We start from the raw sequence: 27,248 nt of genomic DNA on the forward strand, positions 1-27,248 counted from the left end.
TTTCCTTAAAATAAAAAATTGTCAATGTCCAAGGTTCCTCATAGATTTTCTCAATCACAAAATTTCACAAATTGCAGTCCTTCCACTGCTGAAACTTGGTTTGTTTTCTTTCAAACACGCGCGCTCATGCCCACCCACACACATTCGGATTAAAAGAATAGTGATGTATAATTCAGTGAACCCCTGAACCAAAGCACATGAGCAGAAAAGGACAATATGAATGGCAACGAAGATAACAAGAGAATCATTATAAAATAAGGAGACTGCTATAAAATGAGTGAAACGACACAATTCATGTATTAAAGAAATAGACATACAGATTGAAAGGATCAAGCATAGACCAACCCAAGAACAGCTAAACCAAAGGACAGAAATACAAATAGGACAATGGCATTGTTAGCTTGGCGATGAAGATAACATGCCCATTGAGAAACAAGAGGACAATTCGATGAAACAAAAGACAACAAAGGTCTATATAAAACAAATATCATTAAAAGTTTATAAAATGAGAGAAAAGACACAATTTGTGTATTAAAAAAATAGACATAGATCAACCCATGAACAGCTAAACCACAGGACAGAAATACAAATAGGACAATGACATCGTAATCATGGCAATGGATATAACATGCCCATCGAGAAACAAGAGGAGAATTCAATGAAACAAAAGAAGAGAAGAAAACAAAGGTCTATATAAAACAAATATCATTAAAAGTTAGAACTCTTGATCATGGATACGATGAGATTGCAGTGAAATGAGTGAGAAGACATGGTCTAATATTAAATAGAGATATGGATTAAGAGAACTGATACCAACAACCAGTTTGGCACACAAATAAAAAAATGAGAATGCCATTATCTTTAAAGCATTATAGAGAGCACACCTAATAGAAAAAGAGAGTAAAATGATATGAAAAGATAGAGAAGGCGCCACAGATCTGTATTATAACGTTAAAACACACATCAACCAATGAACAACAAATCTAACGCAGGCTAGTAGAAAAGGAAAATGTCAAAATGTCACCACTATCAAGTAAGACGAGAGCAAAATAAAATAACAAATACACCCATTATCAAAGACGAATGAGAACTCTTTGGTTAAGTCAAGTCCCCACGTAAGTCCAACTTCTTTGTTTATTCTTGTTTTCTTTTTTTCTTGTTATTCATGGATCCATAAGCCCTTCTTATGAAAGTCGCTCGTGAGGGTAATAAAACATTCATCATAAAAGAAATAAGAAATTTTTTTTGAACACATGTTATGATCATATTATTCCATCTATGTAATGTGACATTTAATTGGGCCTAAACACCAGGGTTCAGCACCTTTGCTTGGTCAATATGCAAGGTTCGAACTCCCAATTCTTCAACCCTCGGATAAAATGAAAAAAATAATTCTAAATCCAAAAAACATGTACTTCATACTTCCGATAGGGGCCTCTTTCTATTAAAATTCCATGATTCATGCCATTGATGCTCCTTCAAATAGGCAGCTCATGAGTTATAAGGTAACAGTGAGCTCCATAGTCTAACTATACAAAGTATGAGAACGTTGAGATCAAACTTACCCAAGATTTCCATTTCGCAATTGAAGCCATTTCAAATAGGTAAAGCTCATGAGTAAAGAAGCTAACAATGAGCTCCAATGTCTGATCATACAGAGTATGGGATAACTGAGATCCAACTAATCTAAGATTTCACTTGGCCAAAGCCTCATCCACATGGAGATTTCCTCCTTGCTATGAAGTTTTCTAATTCCACCATAAAAACCATCGGTTTCATTCCCTTCTTCCCGATGATCCTTCCTATTTATGACGGTCCGCCTCCACCTTGAACCAGGTGTGTACTGGTTAAATTCCAGTATCACAGTATCTGCCAATAGCATCTTTATCAGAATCTTGTATCTATATTAATGAAGCAACAAAAGTCATCAAATAGAAAATGATGCCATATTTTGAGCCACTAATGGCAGACGGCTAGCTCAAATTCTAAGTGCAAGTGCATATATAGGAAATTAACAAAAGAAGGTAGGCATACAATTTAAGAATTTAAAATTCAAAATATCAGTAACGGCAGAGAGAAAAGAGGAATAGATAATGATGTGACATGTTCAAGATACAAGCCAGCTGCAGTCTTCAGTGAGCATGGGTTAAAGAATCCTTGATATTCAATCAGATAATCAGTATTGCTACACACTTCTTATCTTATATGATGTGAAGGATTGATCGGAAAGGATGTTAGAATATACCTGTTTCCTTTTTCAGGTATCCATAGTCATAGGTAATGTGAAAAATATATTTTTACATAATAATCATGCAGTAAATTATTTAGTTTCTTGAACCTATGATCATCCATATTAAATGTGTGATTAAGAATTTTCTTACCATTAGTGAGGCAACGACAATTGTACTTGTTCCTGTCACATGAGTCTAAATGCCCCACAACTCCATACCACCAACCTGCCATACAGAAATCAAACAAAAATTATCAGATCATATGGCTAACATGTTACCCAATTCCTGTAAAAAGGTTAACTAAAAGTAATTATGCATATTACAAGAATCATCAAGATGAGAAATTGCACCGTTCGTCCATATTATGAAGCCTTCAATCAACTTGTTTCCATTTCATAAATGAGATTGTAACTTTTTCTTCAATTTAAATTTTTCTTTGATTTCTTTTTTCAATTCCTATTCTTCATCTATTTTCAATTGTTCTTCTGTGTTTTGACCAAGGAACATGATTAACAATCAGAGATATCAAAAGTTAAGAATCAAGATAAACTTATCGCACCATATGGAAACTCTTTGTTCCTCCTCCACTGAATCTCAATATGATTACCAGGACGTAAATCATTTAAGCAATCCGAGACATGGAGATCATGAGGTGGAGTATCAACAGGTGGTGCTCTCAGCCTGTCCCACTGCACACCTTCCTCAATCACAATTGTGCGTCGCCCATGAGGTGGGTACCTGTAAATTAAAAAATCTTAATCCACAAAAATGACCCCTTCTAATAGATCCCCAAAGCATGCAAAACAATACAAGGATCACATAGACCGATAATAACTTCACAATAGTCCCAATGAAATAGGAGAAAAGACACAGCCCGCATGCAAATAATCGTGCTGGACTCGCAATCTTTTTTCTTTTTTTTTCTTCAGTCAAATTAGGTTGTTCAAATTAGTAATTATTTTACTAAATAACGCACACACTATTTATTGAGCACCACTATTTATATGCATGCTATTTGTGGGTGCAAGTCCATTCAAATATTATGTATGGATTCCAGCATTCATGACCTGAACATTTCCTATAATGGGTCATTTGGATATCTGGAAATATATTGTCTGTGAAATATATTACGGGCGTAATACATTACCTGCAAATTGATTGTTACTGTTTAGGCAGTATTTAGATGCAACCTGAGAAATACATTACTACTGTTTCGCTATGTTCGGAAGAAATATGGAAAATGCATCACTTACATTTTACCAGCACTTGCCTATTTTTTTTTTTGTGACAAAATTCCACTAAAATGCGGAATTAAAATCATCATCACACCATTCCAAAAATATTTTCCAATGATAACATCATCACCATTCCAAAAAGATTTCTAATAATAACTTGTTGTATTCTAAAGTCATCATGACACCATTTCCTACTTATTTTGCTCGAAAAAGATTTTCTAATAATAACTTGTACCATTCTAAATTCCTCATGATACCATTTCTTACTTATTTTGCATGCCTTTAACACTTACATGGAATCATGTGTCTTCTAACATAATTAGGCTTTGGTTTCAACATGATAAGTCATTGGAATAACATGATTTTATTGTGATAAGCCTTATTTTTATTTATTTTTTATAGAAGTCTTTTAAATGTCTCTATATAATTTCAAATAACCAATAAATGTATGATACCAAATTCAAAATCTTTATAGTACAAGTTAAAAAATAGGAAGAAGTATGATTAATGAACTAGAAGGTTTGGTAATTGCAGTAGAAAATTTTGAGGCATTGGAAAAGACTTAGCTTTTACTAATCTCTTATGAGGATTATGTTGTGTGAAATTTTTTATTATGATTGTGTTGTGTAATTTCTCATTGATTACCAATTATTATTTTTATTATTTTTGTTTTTATATGAGAGCTGGTGGCTTGAGGGCTATAACCCAAGGGTAACTTAAACACTTAATTGAGTTTAGAAAAAAAGTAGAAATAGATGTGGCAAGAGAGGGAAAATGGCGGGAGAATATATGTGCTCTAGAACGAAAGTAGAAATGGAGAATGGCTGGAGAATAGATGTGCTTTAGAGAAAAAGTAGAAATGGATGTAAGCAGGAGAGAGGGAGAATGGTGGGAGAAGAAAAGTAGATAGAGGATTTTGGCTATAGAAATGGCGGGAGAATAGATGTGCACCAGAAAAAAAGAATAACGGTAGATAGAGAATTTTTTTGGGTAAGAGATGATGTAGTTAGATTGCCCATTAAACGCTTAATAGATTCCGTTAAGCGTATAGATTTCACAGCCGAATGGATTTCACCACCATTATGGTGGTGATAGATTTCATACCTTGCGTGGAAGGTGTCAGTGTGAGAATCATAACTCAGCTCAGCATCATAACAGGAAAGCATAAACCCCACATGCCCATGCTGCATCAGAAATAGAGAAAACTTTATGAGAAGATATTAAATTAAAGTTTCTCTAACAGAAATCTAAATCCAGGTAAGAATCAAAACATCCAAGAAAGAGAATAGCAATCTTACCCATATACACGGAGCATATGAAATGTCATAATAAGCATTATTAGGACAAACAAGTCTTGAACTGCCTTACCGAAAAAAATGATCCAGAGAAAAAAATATATATCAACAGAAAACAGAATTATGAAGCCATTTTCTTTTAGAAAACTGAAGAATAAGGCTAATCAAATTAAACAGACCCATAGAAAACTGAACAGGGGAAATCCAAAGCAAGGCCCCCAACCATATGAACAAAGTTTCGGTGTAACTTGAGCCAGATGAAGCCATCAGAAAGGAAAATGACAAGAAATGATCTTACAGGTAAAAGTGCTGATCCAAAAGTTAAAAGACCCTAATTGTTTTGGAGGATGGGCATGTAGAAGTGGAGTCAAATCTCAAAGAAATAACTGATCCGACAAATAGAGGAATTTCAAAGGTAACATTAAAATGCTAGGAACTCCAATATCCACGCAAAAGATTGCAGATTTGAGCCAAGCTACAAATAGAATAAAAATTAAATATTATAAAAATTGGATGGTTTGAAAGAATTACCTCACGGTTATACACCTGAGCAGGGAACCAGAACCTGCCGTTCTCTAGAGATAGATACCATGCCATGATTGAATCAGAAGGAAGAGTACTCTTCGGCTTCCCTCCGCTCACAAGCTTTGATTTAAGCCATGAAACAGGCCAAATACAAGCGAGAGAACCAATCCACCCCTTCGATTTCCCCTGATCTGAAACACCCAGATCCTTTCTAAGTGAAACAAACGATTGCCATTCCTTCAAAGCAGCAGGCCCAATTACTCTAGCCCATTTTTCCTTCATATGTCTCTCCCAAAGATGGTTACTCCTACACCTCTCCCTCATAGAACTACAGATGGCGGCCATGTTACAGAGTCCTTCGGGTGGAAGCCTACCCAATATACCTTCAAGGACTAATTCAGGGAGATCTAAGACTGATAACTCATCCGTTTCATCCACATGCTGCACTTTGGGAGTGCTCTTTCTCCTAAGAGACATTGTAGATTGAATCGCTCTGAACCCAATTTGGCTTTTTGGCCAATTTATAATTAAATTGAAAGATTTTTGAAAGAACCCAATCCTTGAATTAGAAATGGAGAGCCATTGTTTCAGAGATTTCAGAGACAGAGATTTTGATAGCAGGAGGAAAGAGAGGCAAGATAGCAAGAACAAAAGCATCAGATAAGGAGATTCCTCAAGGTGCTTCCAATATATATGTTGACATAAAGGGGAGAGCTTTTTTGTGCCCAATTAAAGATTGCAGAGCTCAGATTAAGATGGTTATTTGGGGTGCGCAATAGAGATTATGATAAACAAAAAATGGGGATTCGGAAAAAGTAGCAGATCTACAGAGAGAAGATACCTTGTGGATATTTGCAGAGGAGGCCCCTCTGTGAAAGCACCTATGCTAATTCGTCATAGCCCACTAAGAACCAGTAGTGGGCCTCAAAAGAGAAGGCAATCTTAGACACCCAATTCCTTTTTCTTCCTTCTCTCTCTAGTAGTAAAAAAGTTCCAATTTTCTATCTCTTGAAAGATTAGAAAAATGTGGTAGTTCCTCCAGTGAATCAAACTTATGCTTCCCCACTCTCTCTCCAGATCAAATAAACAAATATCTGGACAATGATTTACAGGCACCCAGTATGTAGTCCAGCGTCTAGAGAGAGAAAAAAAAATCTTTGAGACTAATTTACAGAGACCCAATGCTTCACGCAGCCACTAGAGAAAGAGAAAACCAAACACCACAAAAATTTGCTAAAGTCTATTGGGAAAAACCTTATCTTTGCACACCTTTGAAACTCTCTGCTCAGGCTCTAGAGTGAGAAACAGTCATCTAAAGTGATATCTCAATTACTACACTCTGTTTCTTGAGAGAGACGCAAAAAGTGGTACTATCTGATTTTCACCAATGAGATCTCTGGTGGAGATTAAAAGTCCAATAAATAGGGGTCTAAATTCGGGCCAAATGCAATGAATGCCAGTGAATTGAACATTCAATCAGTTTCAGTCACTGACTTCTCTTTCCAATGCCGGCCATATATAGAACAAAGAGGTGCAACAACTGTCAAATCTTAGCCTCAAGAATCGTGGCTGCCAAACCCACAAAGGGATCCAAAACCCTAAACCCCAAAATGTGTCTTAGTGAGGCCCCTCCACAAAGAGGGGAGGAGACATACAGAGAGAGACAGAAAGAGGGAGAATCTTAGAGGATACAGAGAGAGAATGGATGATGGGTTACAGTCTGGAAAAAGTTTCAAATATGGGGGTTTCAATATATGGGTTCGGTTACTGACACATGAACCAGAACCCCATTTCTTTATTCTCCATGCCCCACAATCTTATACCAGCAAATCTTCAGGGAATTCGGTCCCATAAAGAAAGACCCACCAAAGAGATTTTAAATCAACGGAGAGAGAGAACCCAACAAAAAATTCCAGACCAGAACCCACAAATGAATTTTTCTAAACACTATTCCACCCATCCCCCCAAACAAAGAGAAACCCACCAAAAATTTGGAGAAGGAACCAAGAAAAAAAACCCAGGAGAGATAGCCTAGAGAGAGCACAGATTGAGTGCAAGTTCCAATTAAACTAAGAGAGAGACTGCCACCAAATTCTGCAGAGAGAGATATAATGACTGGAGATGGAGGAGGAGATGGACATGAAGTGGGTCCACTCAGTCCATCAACCCTTCACCGCAATCCACCAAATCTCTCTCTCTCTCTTCTGCTCTCGCTTTTCCTCTATAACTCACTGTAGAGAGAGAAAGAGATGAGGAAACAAGTGATTTTAAATTCTCATGGTTATGGGTGGCCTAAATTCTAGGGTTTTGGTTGGGTCAGGACCACCCACCTGCTTCAAATTCGCAACCAACCATTAGCGGACACCTTCCTACTATCATTCAAAGAAACAGAAAAAAACCAGGAAAATCAAGCCATTGAATTGGACTGTCAATATGGAACCCTTCAATGGACAGGAGGCGAATACTTAGCCGTTGGTTTGGGGTTCACTTATTGGTGTGGGTCAGAGGCCCTACAAGGGAAGCTTCTCACTTCTTCTCACTAACTTTCTCGCATCCTTAACATGTCGGAGGAGAGAGAAAGTTGATCAAATACCCTGTTTTTTATACACAAGTGAATACTATTAAAAACCTCTGATTAATTGAAAAAAGGCTTTAATAATGATGAATAATGCCAATAACTCCCCCGTGTGTGTGTTTTAAATGAGTAATTTAAACTCTCATCCACCCAAAGTTATGTTATTTAAGAAATTACTAAAAAAATTATGTTATTATATGTTGCATTTATTTTATTTTATTTTAAAAATATGTCATTGCCTCTACTTTGGATCTCAAAGAAGTTTAATAGTTTGTAATAAAGGTCGGTATTGTGTCTATTGCATGGATGCTCAAAAAGTGCACAAGCACCATTTAATGGTTCAGATTGAACTATCCTAATCCAAGGGCTACAAATAAATTTTGTTTTTTATTTTGTATTTTTATTTAAATATGATATTGATATGAAATTTGGGTTTTAGCCTCATTTTAATAATTAGAATCAAATAAAATAATAAAGATATATTTTGAATAAAAACTATTGATCAAAATAAATTTAAGATATTTTTGTTTTTTTAAATCATTTTTATTTAATTATATATATATAAAATAGACCTACACCCAAAAATTATATAAATTTATTTAAATAAAAAAAAAAAAAAGCAATTATTGACCGTTAGATCTAGACTGGGATACTTTTCTCTACATCATGTAGACATGATACTTTTCTCTGCAATAAAACACTTGGACCTCTTTTTAGATAATTATAAAGATTAAAATACTTTGAATCTTCAAAATCCGAACTTCTCTAAATACCATAAAAATCCAAAGTTTCCTGTACATTCTACTTGCTGGAGACCATAGAGAACTTCGGATTCTCAAAATCCAAAGTTATCTAAACTTCGGATTATGAAAATTCGAAGTTCTATATGTATACAACTTGCCTTCGGCACTTGCTAGGGGCCATAGAGAACTTCTACAAAGAACTTCAGATTTCTAGAATCAAAATAAGGGTAGTTTGAGAAAAAAATAAAATAAAAAGTAAAAAATGGGTATGAATGTATTTAATGAATTTTTTTTAATTACAATAATTTACAATGACATGCATGTAAGTTACTCTTTTGAAATTGACCATTCTGGCCTTGGTATGGAATTTTAGAGAGAGAGGAACTCTTTTAAGAAAAATAATTGTGCCCCACATGATTTTGTGGTGGTTCTTTTATTGTATATATAATGGTAATACAATTGTGTAATACGCACTTTCCCATCTTGTTACATGCAATATACACTTTTTTATCTTGTTACATTTTCATCTTAAAAGGAAAGGACAATATTTCTATTGTGATCTTTCCAAAAATTGGAATTGGATATTGTTTCTATTACTACCCCTCAAACTCGGTTGAGGAGGCATTTGAACCTTGAGTTTGAAGCACATATATTGGAAAACATCTTGTCTTAAAGGCTTGGTGAAGATATCGGCTACTTGATTACGAGAGGAAACAAAACGAGTGATACGTAATCCAAGTGTAACATTTTCACGTACAAAATGATAGTCCAACTCAATGTGCTTTGTCCATACATGAAAAACAAGATTAACTGTCATATAAAGAGCACTAATATTGTCACAAAAAAGTGTCGGTGACTGAGGAAGAGGCAACCCAATACTCCGAAGAATAAAAGAAAGCCATATCAATTATGTAGCAGTGGATGCTATAGATCTATATTGCGCTTCAGCACCAGAACGAGCCGACTGTTTCTTAGCACTCCAAGATATTTAGTTAGAACCAAGATAGGTGCAGAAACTAATAGTCGAACGATAAGTGGTTAAACACCCATCCCAATCTGCATCAGAGAAGGCATATAACCGAAGGGGACTGGCAGATAATATTATTAAACCACAAAATTGTGTACCATTGAGATAACGAAAAATTCGTTTAATTACCTGAAAATATGCAATTATAGGGGCATGCATGTGTATTAACACTATAAAAAAGATCTAACCGTATTATGGTAATGTATTGGAGTGCACCAATAATTCTTTGATAAAGAGAAGAATCAGGAAATAAATAAGAATTCCCAGGAATATTATTCTTTATTGCCATTGCTGTTAAAATAGGTTTGACATTGAACGTTTGAATACGATCAAGAAGATCCCGGGCATATTTACTTTGTGATAGTAAAATCTCACCTAAAAAATAAGATACCTATATGCTCAAACAGTAGTGAAGAGGTTCAAGATCTTTCATTGCAAATTCCTTCTCAAGTTGGGAAATGAACAAATCTAGAAGATCAATAATATCATCAACATAAATGAGAAGGATAATAGTGCCTTGAGTAGTGGGATAAACAAATAGAGATGAATCAGCTATGCTGCAATAAAACCCCAATGATAATAAATAGGAACTAAATTAATCAAACCATACCCGATGTGCTTGCTTGAGACCATATAAAGCTTTTTTTAATCGGCAAACATGATTTGGATATTTTGAGCTCACAAATCTATGAGGTTTTCCATATATACAAGTTCCTTACAAAGCCATATAGGAAAGTATTTTTCACATCAAGCTGTTTGAAAAGCCAATGGCGTACAGTAGCTATTATGAACGCAATCCAAATATTAGCAGGCTTGATAACATGACTAAATGTTTTAGAGAAATCAATTCTAACAACCTGATTGTGTCTTTTAGCAACTAATCCGGCCTTAAGTGTCTCTAAACTTCCATCAGATTATAATTTAGTCTTATAGACCCAACGACCACCAACAACAGTTATATCTGAAAGACGTGAAACTAGCTTCTAAGTTGAATTAACATGTAGGGCTTCAATTTCTTCTTCCATCGTATGATGCCAACCTGGATGACCCAAGACAGACTTAATAGTTTTAGGCTCTTAAGGGATAGCTTAAAAAATAGGAGCATTTGAAATTGCTGTCATGGAGGGGAGAATCTGAGGTCTTCTAGTACCATCTTGAGATCTTGTGACCATGTGATGATGACGATGCTCAGAGGCTGGTAAAAAATTTGTTTGATTGGTTTCATGAGTGGCAATATGTCCATCACCATGATTGTATGTTGCATCATCCTAGATATCTTGGATTGGTGTTGCAGTGGTGATATCTTCCTCTACAAGAGAAGTTGAAGGACCATCATTGGTGATGAGCAAAGTAGGACCTGAAGAGTCAAATACATCAAGGAAGTCTTTTATAGGTGGTTTATGTAGAGGTGATGAATTAGAAGAGGAAGGAGTTTGTATATCAAACTAGTAACAATCTCATCATTTTGCATAGGTGGATAGCTCCCAATAAACTTGAGCACTATCAAACAAAGAATTAGGGTTAATATAACGATAAATATTTTCATCAAATACAACATGTTTATAGATATAGACTGGACCTATGGGTGGATGTAGATATATGTAGCCCTTATGTTGGATACTACAGCCCAAGAATACACATGGAAGAGAGCGGGGACTAAATTTGTTTGCAGCATAGTTTCGAAGATATGGAAAACACCGACAACAAAATACTGGAGGAGATGAGTAGTCTGATAATCGTTCAAACAATAATGAGTATGGTGAATCCATCTTTAAATTGGTAGAGGGAATTCTATTGATAACAAATACTGCAGTATAAAAGGTTTCAACCAAAAAACATTTAGGAATTCTTGCATGAAATATCATTGTAAAGCCCAATTCTACAATATTTATGTGTTTCCTTTCAGCTATTCCATTTTGCTCAGGGGTTCCTGGACATGATAATTGTTGTGTGATTCCATTGTCATTAAGATGAGCAATAAATTCTTTTTTAGCAAATTCACCACCTCCATCACATTGGAAAACTTGAATTCTTTTATCAAACCTCCTTTCAACCATTTGATGAAATTTCATAAATGTAGCTAAAAATTTAGATTTTCGTTTCAAATGATAAATCTAAGTAAAACGAATATAATCATCAACAAACACTATATAAAATTGATAAGTCTGATTAGATAAAATTGGAGCATGACCCCATATGTCTAAATGAATATTAAAGAGAACTCCAATGGAGGTTTTATCAACACCACTGAAAGGAAGCTTACAACTTTTTCCCATCTGACAACTAGCAGTAACAGAATTTATTCTATGCATAAATATTAATCAATTGTTTAGATTATAAGTAACGAACAACTTCATTTTGGGGATGTCTAAGACGTTGATGCCAAATATCTTCTAACGTTCTTTTATTCTAATTAGAGAATAAAACTTGTTTCACTTCTTCAAGTGCATACAATCCTCTCTTTCTACTCCCGCATGCCAGAGTTCTCCCTGTGCTCATTTCCTTAATTAGAAAACTATTTGATGATAACTAAAAATACAAGGAAAATCTGTTATAAATTAACCAACAGATAATAGGTTCTTTTTCATTTCAAGCACCAAGAGGACATAAGAAACATTGAAATTTTCAGAGTCAATAGCAATATTTGTATCACCAACATGTGAAATAGTTAATTGTTCATCATTCCCAACCATGACTCTATCTGTGCCTTTATATGGACGAATATTTTGTAACTTGCCTAGATTTCCTGTCATATGAGTGGAGGGACCTGTATCCGAGAACCATTCTGAGTCTTGTGAATCAGCTATAGTCATTGCAGCAAGGGCCTGAGAAATATCCTCTACTTGGTTCATGTAGTTGAATCGATGCCAACACTTCAATACAGTATGTCCAAGTTTCCCACAAATTTGATACTTTTCCCAAGGTGTCTGAGCTAATTGTTGTATCTGAGAATCTTGTTGGAAGCCTTGATCCATGTGTCGCATAGGAAGTGTATCACCACTTTCTTGATTTTTTCGAGGCATCGCACGACCCCCATTATTGATGTGGCTAGTTTGAACAAAATTATGTCCTCGAGACTTGAAGAAACGTTGACCACCAAAGTTGTTCATCCATGTACCTCTGTAATTTTGGTTACTTTTGTTGGGTCAAAAAAAAAAATTTTATCCAACAAAAGCCGTATTTCAATTTGGATCTGAGTGTTCTTCAAAGACATGAGGCTGATTTCTAATCTCATGGCTTTGAAGAAGAGATATAATTTTAGAATAAGAAGGAACCAGAGGCTTAAGTATAGTGGTAGCCAAACTCTCATATTTTTTACCAAGTCAATTAATAAGTCAAAAAAACTTATTTTCATCTAGTACAGGTTTTGCAACAGTCGCCAAATCATCACATATACTCTTAAATTTCCATATGTATTCTGATTGGGTTGAATTTCCTTTCTTGCAGAGTTGGAGTTGTTGGGTAAGTTGGAACTCCCTAGCTTGAGAATTACCTGTATAGGTATTCTTCAGGCATTTCCGAATCTGCAGAAGTCACGAGGCCAACAACAAGGCCAAGACACTCTTCAGATAATGTCCATATGATCCAGGCTTTAAGAAGTCGGTTGGACTTCAGCTATGATTTATAATTTGAGTTTTCGATTTCACTCTTACCATCAAGAGATGAAATCTTTTTACTTAATGTAAGGAAATCACTATTAATAAATCTAAAAAGTTATTTACTCTCAAGGCCGAACTTTTGCTAAACAACCACATCCCCAATTACAGAAGTAACAAGTAATAGAAATAATATCCAGTTTTTGGGAAGTTCTTGGGAAGGACAATATTTCTATTGTGGTCTTTCAAAAAACTGGAATTGGATATTGTTTCTATTACTTGGGACTTTTGTAATTGGGGATGTGGTTGTTTGGCAAAAGTTCGGTTTTGGAAGTAGAAACCTCCAAACCTTTCGGCTCCATGGAGGGCCCAGCTTCTATTTTACTCCTTATTTCAGGAACCCCGAATGGAAGGCGCCCCTTCCATGGCCCCGACAAAGTTGAAACATTCAAAGGTTTCGACTTCTAGAGCCAAAACTTACACCAAATATACACGCAAGAGAAACTTGAAGCAGATTGTATGGATTGTGATATGCCTCCTAGTTATGATACCTAAGTCTTATCTTTAGATTCTTTTATGAGCAGCAAGGAAATTACAAACTCTTCAACAGTCGTAATCAAGTTGAATAATATTCAAGTTTTTGGTGGAACCGGTAAAGAGAGATTTTTCTTTTCTTTTAATCACCAAAGAAAACTCTATTTATGCGCATTATTTTGATAAAAAGCAAAGTTTTATTCCTTAAGTTACGTCGTGGATAGTGGTCTGCCAAGTTGGTGTGCAACCATTCAGTTACAATTTACAAGTATAAAAGAGTTCTATTCTAGGACAAAAAATAATACGCCCAAACAAGGCCTTATGACAAGTCCATACAAAGTTTATTGTTTGGTGTATTTGTTCATGAAAGAAATAGGGTTAATTTTGGCTAATTCCTACTTAAAATAAAGTTGACCGTCTTTAAAGGCCATGATGCTGTTAAAAAGCATGGGACCACTTTCCACATTATCCCAACAGATAAACACTTGTTATATTTTAACAATTGTTCCCTTATGTGTCCACAAGCATCAATGTGCAACCTCCTTACCAAAAGATAAGAGCATTGCCACCTCCCATGGAAAAATTACCTCTTTTTCTTTTAGGGTTTTCTCATGTTGCACAGGTAAGCCTCTCTCTCTCTCTCTCTCTCCCTAGGCCATCCTTTTTCTCTATCTCTCATTCATTTCATGGAATCTTAATCAAGACCAATCTATTGGATCCTCAAAATCTTTGGCTGCACTTTAAGGTGCTTTGCAAACAGCTTTTTTAACCCATAAATAATTAAAGTTGAGGGGAACAACATTTTTTTAAAGGATGAGCACCATATCACTAGACAATCCCACACCATTATTGAGTTTTGGGTGAGGTGTGTGGTGTCAAAATTGGCTCATGGAACCCACAATCTCAAAAGAGGGAGGTGGTGGGCTCCACAACGTAGTTGCACAATGCACCATGGGCTTAGGAGTGTCACTCTGGGGCCATCAAACCCTAGCAAAAGTTTATAAAGATTAGTTGTTGGAAAAGTATTTGGTGAGTCAGCACCTATTTCTTTGGTGAGTCACTCTAGGATTTTTTTTTTTCTTGAAGAAATAAAAATAGATGTTTTTTTTTTTAGAAAAAAAAATCCACCATCTATTTTGACTTTTCAATAAAAGTATCATTTTGTGACATCATCATATAAATGGGTATTAGTGGTCTAGGATCATAAAGCCCTAGCAACAGTTTAAAGAGTAACCTAGAAAAATGGAAAATCATCTTTAATATTTCTCTTATTTTTTAAATCTTAAAAAATAATTGAAATATTCATTATTCTACATTCATACTTATTTTTCCTCTCTTATATTTTTATACTTAAAATGCATTGACCAATAGGTCTATAGTAAAGCAATATAAATCTAATAGATCTGGGGCTGCTACCATTGGCTTGCTCATCACTTGCTCTGCTATGCCCATAAGTGAAACCCTCACTTATGAGGGCTTTGCTCGGGTGGCCAAATCTTGTCAAAGCCCTCTTCAAGACTTGGCCACTGGCATTGCTCGTTGCTTGGCTTGCCATTGGGACGAGCCTCGAATTCTTGGCCCATAGTAGTCTGTGCTTTTAAGAAAGCAGTGCAAATTTCTCATACTTGGTTGCTCTGTGTGCCCCCTTTTCGTCGAGTGCCCCACCCGGTTCATTAGGCTGTTGACCTACCAAGCACTTGCCCTCAACTCCTGCCAGCCGCTTTGCGGGTGGAGCAGCATTTTTACGACTACAAACCTAACAGGTATGTAGTTATGGCACTGGACTTAGTAGGTCTATACAAGTGCAGCTAGAAGCACCAAAATGCTACAACGGTGCACTGTTATGGACCTAACAAATCCCTAGCAGTTTTTGAGAGCACCAAAATGCTATAGGAGGTTCGATGCTATGGAAAACGTTGTGGATATGTTGGATATATAGTGCGTGAAAGTGCTACAGACCCAACAAATCCATAACGAGTTGAAGTATAAAATAAGAGAAGATAAAATAAAAGGGAAAAAGTTTATATAAGGGTGAGGCCCTTAACTATCAAATTAAGGCACAACTCAAAAATTCACTAGCAGAGCTTGTTTTGAAGTTGAAAAGCTTTCAATTTGATTATCTCGGCCTCAAGATGTATCGATATGAAAAAAAACATAATTCAATTATTGAAAATAGTGTCTCATGTAATGTGTTGTCAATTTTTAAGATTATCAAATGTTCATAGATCTTCTCGATCTATACTATTTTGAATATGTAAATTTTATAATTAGATAGGAAAATAATTTTTTTAGGCGATCATAAAAATTTCTGATACTAAAACAACATATTTTGATACTATTTAAAGGGATGCCTTACTTCGATTGTTTAGGGTCTCGGCCTTATACAAACCACACCAAAAAAAAACAAAAGGTATATGTGTAATATATAAAAAATTTAGGTTTTTAAAATTTTCAAAAGCAAATGTTAGTGATAATTTTCCTTGAAATATTTTAAAAAATAGCTGTCTAGGGAAAATGAGGTGGTGTGGATGTGGATTAGGAAAGTGACCACTCTAGAGGCCCACATTTGAGTAACCATCTGGCACCAACATGCTTGGTCTGTTTCACAGTATGTAATAGCCCTATCAGTCACTAGGGCTTCAGCACATTTTTTGTGACACTGGTCTCCTTGAGTCCTTTCTATATATTTTTTGTATTTTGTGATTCATAGAGATAAAAATCCAAGATTTATGCTTTGTTTGAGTGGCCGGTCCAAGGAAGAGATGGCACGTATGGGTAGGAGGATCATGACCGTCCATTTAGTGATTTATCCACTTTATGAGAACAATGCGATTTGATTGATTCCACGTGTGCCTATGGGAATCCAAAGACCCCAAGAAAAGAAGTAGAAAAGGGAAAAGCAATTCCTGGGAAATGGAAAAGATAGCATTATTTTTACTTTGAATGGTAATTTCAACTTAATGAAAAGAATAGGAGTTTTTTTTGGGGGGTAAAGAAGTAGGAGGAACTGGCAAAACAAAGTAAAATGGCCGAGAATCTATTTCTATATTTCAATCACCCTATATGTATACATATGGAAAGAGGAAAACATAAATTTTCTAGATGGTCGTAAAATGACGAGACAAACTTATTTGAAAATTTAAGGGAAATCTACCATGAAGTATCAAGCACTCAAGAGAGGAGTAATTTAACAATTTATCCACTTTTAAATTTGTTTAAAAAATTCTATAGAAGGACATCAATATGAATTATAACACTTCAAGATTTTAGGAGTATTTTGATAAATTGTAAAATGTTTAATTTTTTATACATCAGAAGTATGTTTTATAAAGGATGGAGTTTCTATAAGGCCTAGGCCAAATGAAGAAAAGTAAAGCGTCACCTCCAAAATCTTATCTAAAAAACACTTCGGGCATGACAAACTCTCAAGATGGTTCTAAAATATATTTCCACCACCGATTAAAGTCATACATCAAAAATGGTATGGATCATGTGGATCTGTGAACACTTGAAAATGGACGGGCTACATAATGCACTACCATGTACACTATTTTTAGGGTTTGAGGTCCTAATTTTTCTTCATAATCATAATGATCATAGTCAAGATGATTGATTGGAAGGTTTTCCAAAGCCAGAACTATAATCTTGGGTGAGATTTGAGGTGAGCCTTTATTTTATTTTATTTTAAGCCTTGACCTTATTTTAACATTTTCCTTTGATAAAACCATCAAGTATAATAAGCTTTTCTAACCTTTGACTGGCCTCAAAATCGATGGCCTTAGTTAATTTTATTTAAAATTTATTATCTATTTTTTATAGTAATTTTTTTAGTTGCAAATATTGTTCTTGTGGTTGAACATGCATGTTACTGTCTGAATTCTAATATTTTTCTATAAATCAGATTAAAATAAAATTTTGGATATGTGTCATACATAGTGGGTCACATAAAAAAATACATATACGTAACACCTGGAAAATAATGAGGGTAATTTGATCATTTTAAATATCTGAAAATACATTTTTATATAGAGCGTTATGGTATCAAATATACACTACTAAATATTAAAATTAAAATAGTAATATGTATTTTCAACCATCTGATAAAGATCAGACGGCTGGAAGTATTATCTGAATGAGGTACAACCTAGATATATATATATATATATATATATATATATATATATATATATATATATATATATATATATATATATATATATATATATATATATATATATATATATATATATATATATATATATATATGAGTAATGATCCTATGAGACCCTCCCACACCCATGTGTGTAGGACCCAAAATGATCACCATTAAATTTGACACAAACTTCTAAAAAAGTTATCACATGGGTATGAGACTTGACTTTTTTAGAGATCTGCGTCAAATTTAATGGTGATCTTTTGGAGTTATACACACATGTGTGTGGGAGGGTCTCACAAGGTCATTTCCCTATATATATATATATATATATATATATATATATATATATATATATATATATATATATATATATATATATATATATATATATATATATATATATATAATGTGCATTTTGGGTATCTTTCACTTTAAAGAAAGTTGAGGTTACTTAGAAATCAAACTCATTTATGTAATATAATCACTTTTGGGATGGCAATGCAAGTGGAGACACCATTGCTAAGAGAAAATTACTTCGCAAAAAAAGACTTGGCTGCTGGACATTAGTTCAAATATTTGGTAGACCGACAGTATGTTACTTTAAATAATAGTTTTCAAAAGTATTATAAAGTAATTTTTATCTAGAGAAAAAATTTACCTGTCAAACACAAAAAGAGACAGAAGAAAAACTTGTATATCTTGATTATTTTCTATATTTATATATAATACAACCAAAGATAACTTGCGCTACAAGTTAACTTGCACATCAAGATAAATTACAATAGGTAATATTCCTATGAAATATATATGTTTTATATATAACAAAATAAATATCTTTAATTGTTTCTACACTCCTTCTCAAAATAAGGTCGGTTGAACAACATCAGTTTGTCAATGAGATAGTCATTACGAGCACGAGTCATTGCATTGGTAAAAACATCTGCAAGTTGTTGCTGTAAGCTAATATGTGGGAGTATAACTTCTCCAGCCAAGAATTTTTCACGAATAAAATAATAATCAACTTCTATATGCTTTGTACTGTTATGGAACACTGGATTGGAGGCAATGCATATGGCGCTCATATTATCAGCACACGATGGCATAGGAGATCGATGAAGTATATTGAGGCATGTAAAAGACCTCTCAACCAAGTAATTTCACTGCAAGTTGAGAACATTGCTCGATATTTGGCTTCTGCAGAAGATTTCGATACAATTTGTTGTTTCTTATATTTCCATGATATGAAAGAGTCTCCAAGAAATATACATCATCCAGTGGTCAAGCATTGAGTATCTAGGCATCCTGCCCAATCTGCATCAGCATAGGCTCGTAATTGGAGAGAAGAGTTAAATGAAAAGAATTGCCTTTATTACATGTACCCCACAGATAACGAATGATAAAGTAGACAAACAAGAAGTGGATGTGACATGGATCTGCAATAAATTGGCTGACGACTTGTACTGTATGGGATATATCAGAATGAGTCATAGAGAGATACAGTAGACTGTCAACTAGGTGTCTAAATCCTCAATACTCGGTGAGTTGTATCTTCTCTCTCTAAAATTTGTTGATTCTTTTATTGATTTCTTGTGAATCTGGTTCCAACTTCTGCAAGAACACCAAGTTTTTTGATCTGGGTTGTTATTTGCCCGTGAATTGATTAATCGGGCCCCACTCTCTTTCTCTCACTTTTAATTTCTTTCTCTAGGTATCACTTTTAATTTTTCCCCTGAATAACCCATGGCTTAAAGTTAATACCCATCTCGTGCAAACCCTTACATTCTCATACAGCTTCCCATTTTCAATACCCATCTCATGAACCCCTACTTTCTCTCTAAACACATTAAAATATCCATATTGAGCATCCCGTCGTTTGCTTAACCAAGCCAAAAAGATTGTTAAGTACCTAATACCTATTTTCAACAGGAAAAGTATACAATGAGACCATTTATCTTTGGTACAAGGTAATCACATTTAATCTTAACCATTGGATGTAAAATTAGATGGCTGCATTTATTCCATTGTCCAAGCTCAAACTTCAAAAGAAATTTTCTAGAACTTTGTGACACACCCAAGCTTTTGGATTTCATATCGGATGGTTGTATATAATTGTGACTACCTTATATAACAAGTAAATGGTCTCATTGTATACAATCCCTTTCCAATAAACCCCTTACAATCTTCTTAACCATCAACATCACCCAAAAACAATCAAAACCAGTAACATTGAGGCCTTAATAGACCCTGTCCACTTTCCAAAAAATAGACATCAAATATATATATATATATATATCTTCAATTATCTCTACATCCATAAGATGCGTCATTATGTATGAGATAGGTTCTAGTAAAGGATCCGCACAGTTATGGTAGTGGATGATTGTGGGCTACAGTTATGGGATCGTCGTGGCTATTGACCTTTTAAGGGAGATGTGACCATTCACCATGGTTGTGCTTGTATTTTTTTTTTTAGTTCAATGGGAAAATATCATTTACTTGTGTTAGGAATGGAACTCATGACATCACATTGTGGCATCTCACCACCTCAGTTATGGATGTAATGGTTCGGAAAGGAATCAACATGGCTTATGACAATATGTTTTTGTGAAAAGTTCTTGATGTTAACATAAATATGATTAGTAATAGTGAGGAGATGTGCTTTTCCTATGAAACCCATGTTTCAATTCGTGAAAGGCATATCTACTCACCCTAAGGGGCTCAAACCTTTCATTGAGAGAAACCTTTCAATTGGACTCTATTGCACTAATTCCAAAAAAATCTACTGTTGTTGTACTATCTGATATTAGACCTATTATCCTTCTCACAAGTCTGTATAAGATTATTGCTAAAATTTTGGCGGAGAGATTAAAAAGGGTCTTCCCCTTAATTATTTTTTGTCCTAAATCAACTTTTATCCAAAACTGCCTTATCACTGATAATATGTTGGTGGCACAAGAATGTATTCATTCTAGGGTATTAAGTTAGGAGCCAGGGGTAATGATCAAATTGAATATGGAGAAAGCCTATGATATAGTGGAATGGGGCATATTATTGGAAATCATGAAGAAAATGAGCTTTGGCAAGAAATGGAGGAGTTGGATTTTTTGATGTATGTCATTAGCCCATTTCACTATTTTATAAATGGCAGCCCCAAAGGTTTTTTCATGGCCTCAAGGGGTTTGTGCCAAGGTGACCCCTTATCCCCTTTTTTTTTTACAATTTATACAAAACGTTTTAGTTTGATGAATTAAGAATGTGGAGAATGCAGGAAACTCTAAGGGATTCCAGGTGGATAGTAATGGGCTAAGTGTGTCTCATCTTCAATATATTGACGACATTGATTTTTTGACAAGCTAATATTGAACAAGTTTCTAACATTGCTCGTTACTTAAGGTGTTGTGAGATAGTTGTGGGAATGAAAGTTAATTTTGAGAAGACTACCATTTTTTGTGTTAACTGTAGTGAGGGGTTGGTGAAAGAGTTAGCTGAGGCTTTGGGCTGTAGAATGGCCTCTTTCCCCTTTACTTGTATGGGGATTTCGATTTCTATTGGTAGGATTCCAATTTTTGGTTTGGGATACAGTATTGAAAAGAGTCCAAGTAAAACTGGACTTATGAAAACCGAAATATTTTTTGGGGGGCAGAGTGACTCTTTTACGCTATTGCTTGGCCAATCTACCCATTTACCAGATGTCAGTTATTGAGATGCCTTCTTCTATTGTTAAAAAAAATAGAGAAATTGATGACAGAATTCCTGTGGGGGTCGGATACTGAGGCTAGGAAATATCATCTTCTTTAGTAGGATAGGGTGTGCACAACCAAGGGTGAAGGTGGATTAGGTATAAGGAAAGTGGGGTTAGTCGATCAAGCTTTGTTGTATAAATGGTGATGGCGTAGCTTTACTCTTATAGATCGGTTGTAGTATCATATTCTCTCTCATAAGTATAGTATGGATAGGCATGGCTTGTGGATTGGGGGTGGTACTGGTGGTGAAGGTGGAACTGTTTTTTGGCAGGCTATTTATTTGTGTAAACCACAGCTTCATCGTAATATTAGATGGCTGGTGGGAGATGACTACAATATCTACTTTTGGCACCAAAAATGGCTCGGTGATCAGCCTTTGAAATTGCTCTTCCCAGATATTTTCGAGAGAATTGTGCAACCTAATGCCAAGGTCTCAGAGTTGGTTGACTTCAAGGGTATTGAAGTGGTGTGGAATGTTCGTTTTAGATATAATAGAGTTAATGCAAACACTTACTATAGTTACTTGGGATGTTGTTAATGAAGTGATTTGGGATGTTGAAGCGGATAGTGAGTTCTCGGTTAAGTCTGTTTATTGTCTTCTTTTTAATGATCGACTTAGGTGGTCCCTACCTCAAGTGGCTACTTTTTGGAAGTGGCTTATTCCTCATAAGGTTCAGATTTTCCTTTGGTTGGCTGCCTAAAATAAGATTCTAACTGTGGATAATCTTATTAAGAGGAGGAAGATTTTAACTAATATCTACTTGATGTGTAAAGAGGATGGTGAATTAGGGGCCCATCTGTTTTTATATTGCCCTTTTGTATCTAGGATTTGGTCATGATTCTTTGGACAATTGGATATATCTGTAACAATGCCACAAAGTGTGTTTGGTGTGGCTACTAATCTAGCTTTCCCCCATCTCCCTAAGATTGGTGAAAAGGTATGGCAAATTACCTTAGCCTCGATTCTATGGGAAGTATGGAAAGAAAAAAACAAAAGAACTTTTGAGGGTGTGCATCTGCCTTTCATAGACTCCTTAATGCCATTAATCATTCGATTTAGTGCTGATTGTCCGTGTTATCGGAGGGGCAGAGTATCACTGAAGTGGATGTGTCATTAAATCTCCATAATCTTTATTGTATGAACTTGGTTAGGTGTAGGCCGAGATCTTTGTGGTTCCCACCTTCTTTGGGAGGTTTAAAGCTTAATTTTGATGGGAGTTCCCTTGAGAATCCTGGTGTGGTAGACTTTGGGGGGATTGTGAGAGATTTGAATAGAGGAGTTATCTTCTCCGTTGCTGGTCCAGCTGGAGAGACAACTGCCAACCATGCCGCGGTTCTTGCCTTGTTTCAAGGGCTGAAGATTGATCATGATAAAAATCTGGGCGTTCCCTTAATAGCCGAAGATGATTCTTTGAATGTTATCATATGGTGTAAGGGTGAGCAAAGGGTACCATGGTCTATTTGGCTGCAAATTTGCCAGTTTGCTAATTTGATCCCTATCTTCTTTGTCCATGTCTATTGTGAGGCAAATACTGTGGCTGATTCTTTGGCTAAATATGGGATGACTTGCTCTGATATTGTGATTGGTGATGATGTAATGTTACCATTGTAATCCCTTTCTATTAATAAAATTGTTAACATTGGTCAAAAAAGAAGAAGAGAGAAACAAAATGTGTGGAAGTTTCTCTCTTTCTTTGTAGATTTCTTTGAAAAAGAAGACAATCTTTGGTGCTCTGTGTTTCTTGCTATTTATGTGCACTCGAACAAGTGAGATTAATATTTCAACCCTATGTTTCATTATATCTCGAGGATAAATTTACATGAGTCCTATATGAGCATTGATTTCTTCCAATAGAAGACAAAGATTATCCTAAGGAGGACCTTAGAAGGACCAATCTCTTTTCGTGTTTGCTATTTTGACAACTTTGTGGAAATCTCGCTTGTTAGTGGTATTGCATGAGCAACACATGAAGGATCCTATTGTACTTCACTCAAGATATTTGCCATACTATTAATAGGGGTGGCAATGGACGCATACGCAACATGGGTCTCAGTATGGGTTCGAAACTTGGACCCGGCGGTCGGGTTCATGTCCAAATATTGGACCTGAGCACTATTAAGGTCTGGGTCCCGATCCATGTGGACCCGACCCTGACCCAAACCGAACAATATTATTATTTAAATAATATTTAATATATAATTTATAATAATATATAATTAATATTTAAATAAATATAGCAATGTTTTAATTATAAAACTTAAATAATACATGTATATATTCAATATAATATTTAAATTTATTTATTTTGGGTTGGGTCCAATTGGGTCCTGGTCCAAGCCCTATAATTTTTTTGGGGTCTGGGTCTAGGTAATTTAGAATCTTATCCCATTTTATATGCTCCAATATCTCTTGCTAAGAATTATACTTGTTGAAGAATACCACCTGGACTTTTGTCCTCACCTAAGATATATACATCCAAAAGCATAGTTCCATTCTTATCACATTCAAAGGCTTATAGGAATAGGGAATGGATGTACCTTAGCGGGGCCCAAGATTAGCTATAAGGAAAGCAACTAAAACATTGGTAGAACTGATAAAAAAAAAGAAAAAAATGTTCTTATTTTTTGAAAATTCAACTAGAACACATTTCTATAAAGTGATAAAATAAAAGAAGAAAATGGTCTCACGTTTTGGAATATTCTTGTTAGACAAGATTCAAATATGAGACCCTCTTTTTTGCTTTTTGTGACAGTTTTACAATAGGAATCGAACGTCAACTGCTAGCCACTCAAACCCAAGCGTGATTCCAAGTGTTGCAATCATCAACATCATAAAGAAATGGATGATAAGAAGAATACTTAGCCTGGCCAGTTGGCCCAAAGAACCTGAGGCTTCAAGGCCTTGCCCGTATCAAGACTGCGATTGTAATTTCCGTCGTGGACCTTCTGTGTCTCTCTTCAATGTTGATTAAGTTTTGACTTGGTTGAATGGTTATCTTTTGTAATATTAGATCTAAAGTTTGAAGGTTTCAAGTTTAATGGCTTAGATTTGCTAAGGCTTGCCTAGATCTAGGGTTTGCTCACAGGCTTTTCTCTCTAGGCTCTCTCTGTCTCTGATTTTTCGAGCTTTTTCCCTCTCTAAAATGGGTTCCTAGCTTTTTTCTCTCTCTAAAACGGTTGCCCAAATATCTTTTTAAAGATTAAAAAGAGCATGTAAACGAATAATTACCAAAACCGCGCTAGGATACTGGATCACAAGATGGGGACCATAGACTACGGTGTTCTATGGTTCAAGGACCTTATGAAATAATATAGTTCTAAGAGTTCATGAAAACCATAGAATCTACCAGTTTGAAAATGGGGTATCTACATATGAAGACCTTTCATTCATCATCATCATCATTTTAGCTTTTTTCTAATTAATTGGGGTCGGTTACATGAATCATGGTTCTCCATTCTGCTCTATTAGGATTGGTTACGTAGAGATCATGAATATGGAAAATAAATAAATTTTAAAAATTAAAAATAATAATTCTACTAAAAAAACATTTGGACCGCTAATTTCAATTATTTTCAGATGGACCACCTCTGTGCATCCATATTTAAGATGGATGCTTTATACCTCAAGGACTGCAAATGCAAAATACAGTCCCACTGCATGAAACAATTTTCTCATAAAGAGAAGCCATAAAACAGTTGTTAGGGAGTAAAGGCTTTGTGTTTGAAACCCAACTTACCCACCCCAAACAAGGGTATCAAACTTTCAAATGAAAATGATGTTTGGTTGGGAGGCTTTTAACGTGGAGTTAGTGACTCTGATAAGAACTTGGTATGAATGGGACAATGAAAAGCACTAGAGCCCCAAAGTCGTTGGGGTAGAACACCTAAGTGATACTACAATCAATATCATTTTTGGCTAGATTCTATGATCCGGTGCGACGGCTAATCTGTGTGCTGCCTTATATTGTAGGGCGGCAAGCAAAATCTTTTGTAGACGACTTCAATGCATGAGGTGATATTGTAAGCAGCATATTGACCTTACTTTCACGATCCACTGAGATTGAGTTCCGTGTTCTACTGATATTACAATATATTAGTAATCAAAAATTCAAAATTTGAAATAGCACTCTGGCTTGGCAATGGCCAAAGCCCTATTTCAAATTTCAAATTCAGAAATTGAAATAGGGATCTGGCTTGGCAATGGCCCAAGCCCCAATAACACCTAGTCTGAGTAGGTGATGGGCTCTATTTAATAAATAAGATAAAAAACAATACTGGAAAATAAGGAGACATGAGTGATTGTAATGTTTTTCGGCCTGTAATTGCGAACTTACCAATCCGGTCTGAGTCAAACGAGTCCCGACTCGCCCGGTCGATTTTTCGAACAATGATAGAAATATCATCTGTAGCATCCACTAGCATTTGGGCCCACTTTACTAGGCATCAAATCCTTAATACAATGAAAGCTTCAGATTTTGTCTTATGACTTAGACAGGCATATTGGCTTTAGAGGACATTGGTGGTCCATTAGTGATTGTGGTTGCTCTAACACGCATCTGTTTACCTAACCACTGATGGCATTGGCTTAGCTTTGCCGTGGGAGGCTTTGCTAGTGGCCTATATTTAAGATGATTATGAAACCTTCACTGACTTGTCTCACTCAACTATTTTTGCCAAGGGTGTGGTTTGTATAAGGCCGAGGCCCTAAACCATCAAAGTAAGGCACGCCTTCAAATAGTGTTGAAAGCTATTATTTCAACATTGGAAATCTTTGTGATGGCCTGAAAATTTATTTTCAGATGTACTTATAAAATTTAAAACTTCGAAAATAGTGTAGATCAAATAAATTTATGAAAATCTTGAAAATTGACGGTCCAAAAATGCATTACAAGATGCACTATTTTCAAGATTTGAAATTTTTAGCATTGAAACAATCTCTTCTAGTGAATATTTGATGTGTGCCTTGATTTGATAGTTTAGGGCTGTCCTTAAATAAACTTTTTCCTTTTCCCAAAAGATAATATGCTCTTGCCAAAAGTATATTTTTTAGGGAAAATATTTTGGAAAGAAGGAATAGCAGAATGGTTAAGGGTAGTAGATCATTGTGGAGGTAATTACTAATAGAAATTTAGATACTCTCTTCAATTGGTTGGGTGCTAATAAGTGGTTCCAGTATTTCGAAGTTTGGGATCATGCTCAATAGGGAATTGGTGGTGAAGATGGGTGTGGTTTACAATCATGCACTAAAAACAACAACCATTTCAAAAATAAACAAAATGGCTCATAAGATTTTAGCTGTCGTAATTTTTATTTGGAATATCAATAATATGTATGCAGTTATATGCGAAAGCTCCAAATTTCTTGCATGTTTCTTTGTTAATCACATATAATATTCTTCTGATGTGTGCCTACTTTTATACTTTATTTTTCATGCTCACATTAGTGCTAATGAAGCGGATGCAAAAGCACTACTTCTTAGTCTCAAAGCCCTCACAAATTAATCATGGACTCGATCAATGCGATTAAGTAGAGCAAACATGAGCTATGGCATAATATGTTAGGATTTAAGAATCTCTTTAGATGCAGAA

General features: G+C 35.2%; 1 protein-coding gene and 1 long non-coding RNA gene across 2 annotated transcripts; one reads left to right on the forward strand and one right to left on the reverse strand.

Moving 5' to 3' along the window:
* Positions 1–252: 252 nt before the first annotated feature.
* LOC18427166 (F-box protein At2g32560) lies at positions 253–7,521 on the reverse strand. The gene is made up of 5 exons (XM_006836220.4): positions 5,293–7,521; positions 4,571–4,650; positions 2,791–2,969; positions 2,382–2,456; positions 253–1,869 (listed from the first exon to the last, which is right to left on the reverse strand). Exons 1-5 carry the CDS (start codon positions 5,941–5,943, stop codon positions 1,682–1,684), a joined length of 1,173 nt encoding a protein of 390 aa, XP_006836283.2. The 5' UTR covers positions 5,944–7,521; the 3' UTR covers positions 253–1,681.
* Positions 7,522–15,180: 7,659 nt separating this feature from the next.
* Positions 15,181–24,726, forward strand: LOC148783491 (uncharacterized). Its single transcript, XR_016049411.1, has 2 exons — positions 15,181–15,524; positions 24,414–24,726. It is a non-coding gene; the product is annotated as an uncharacterized LOC148783491 (long non-coding RNA).
* Positions 24,727–27,248: the final 2,522 nt, after the last annotated feature.

The sequence above is a fragment of the Amborella trichopoda genome, chromosome 1 (assembly GCF_054954075.1).
Source record: "Amborella trichopoda isolate Santa Cruz 75 chromosome 1, AtrichopodaSantaCruz75HAP2 v2.0, whole genome shotgun sequence".
In the NCBI taxonomy this organism is placed as follows: domain Eukaryota; kingdom Viridiplantae; phylum Streptophyta; class Magnoliopsida; order Amborellales; family Amborellaceae; genus Amborella; species Amborella trichopoda.

Bases quoted from the DNA above. Each gene is read 5' to 3' on its own strand.
- LOC18427166 (XM_006836220.4), bottom strand. From the start codon at position 5,943: ATGCTTTTGTTCTTGCTATCTTGCCTCTCTTTCCTCCTGCTATCAAAA. The intron at 2,970-4,570 runs GTATGAAATCTA...TTTAATTTACAG, and splicing joins ACTGACACCTTCCACGCAAG to GTACCCACCTCATGGGCGAC. The intron at 2,457-2,790 runs GTGCGATAAGTT...TCTGTATGGCAG, and splicing joins GAACAAAGAGTTTCCATATG to GTTGGTGGTATGGAGTTGTG.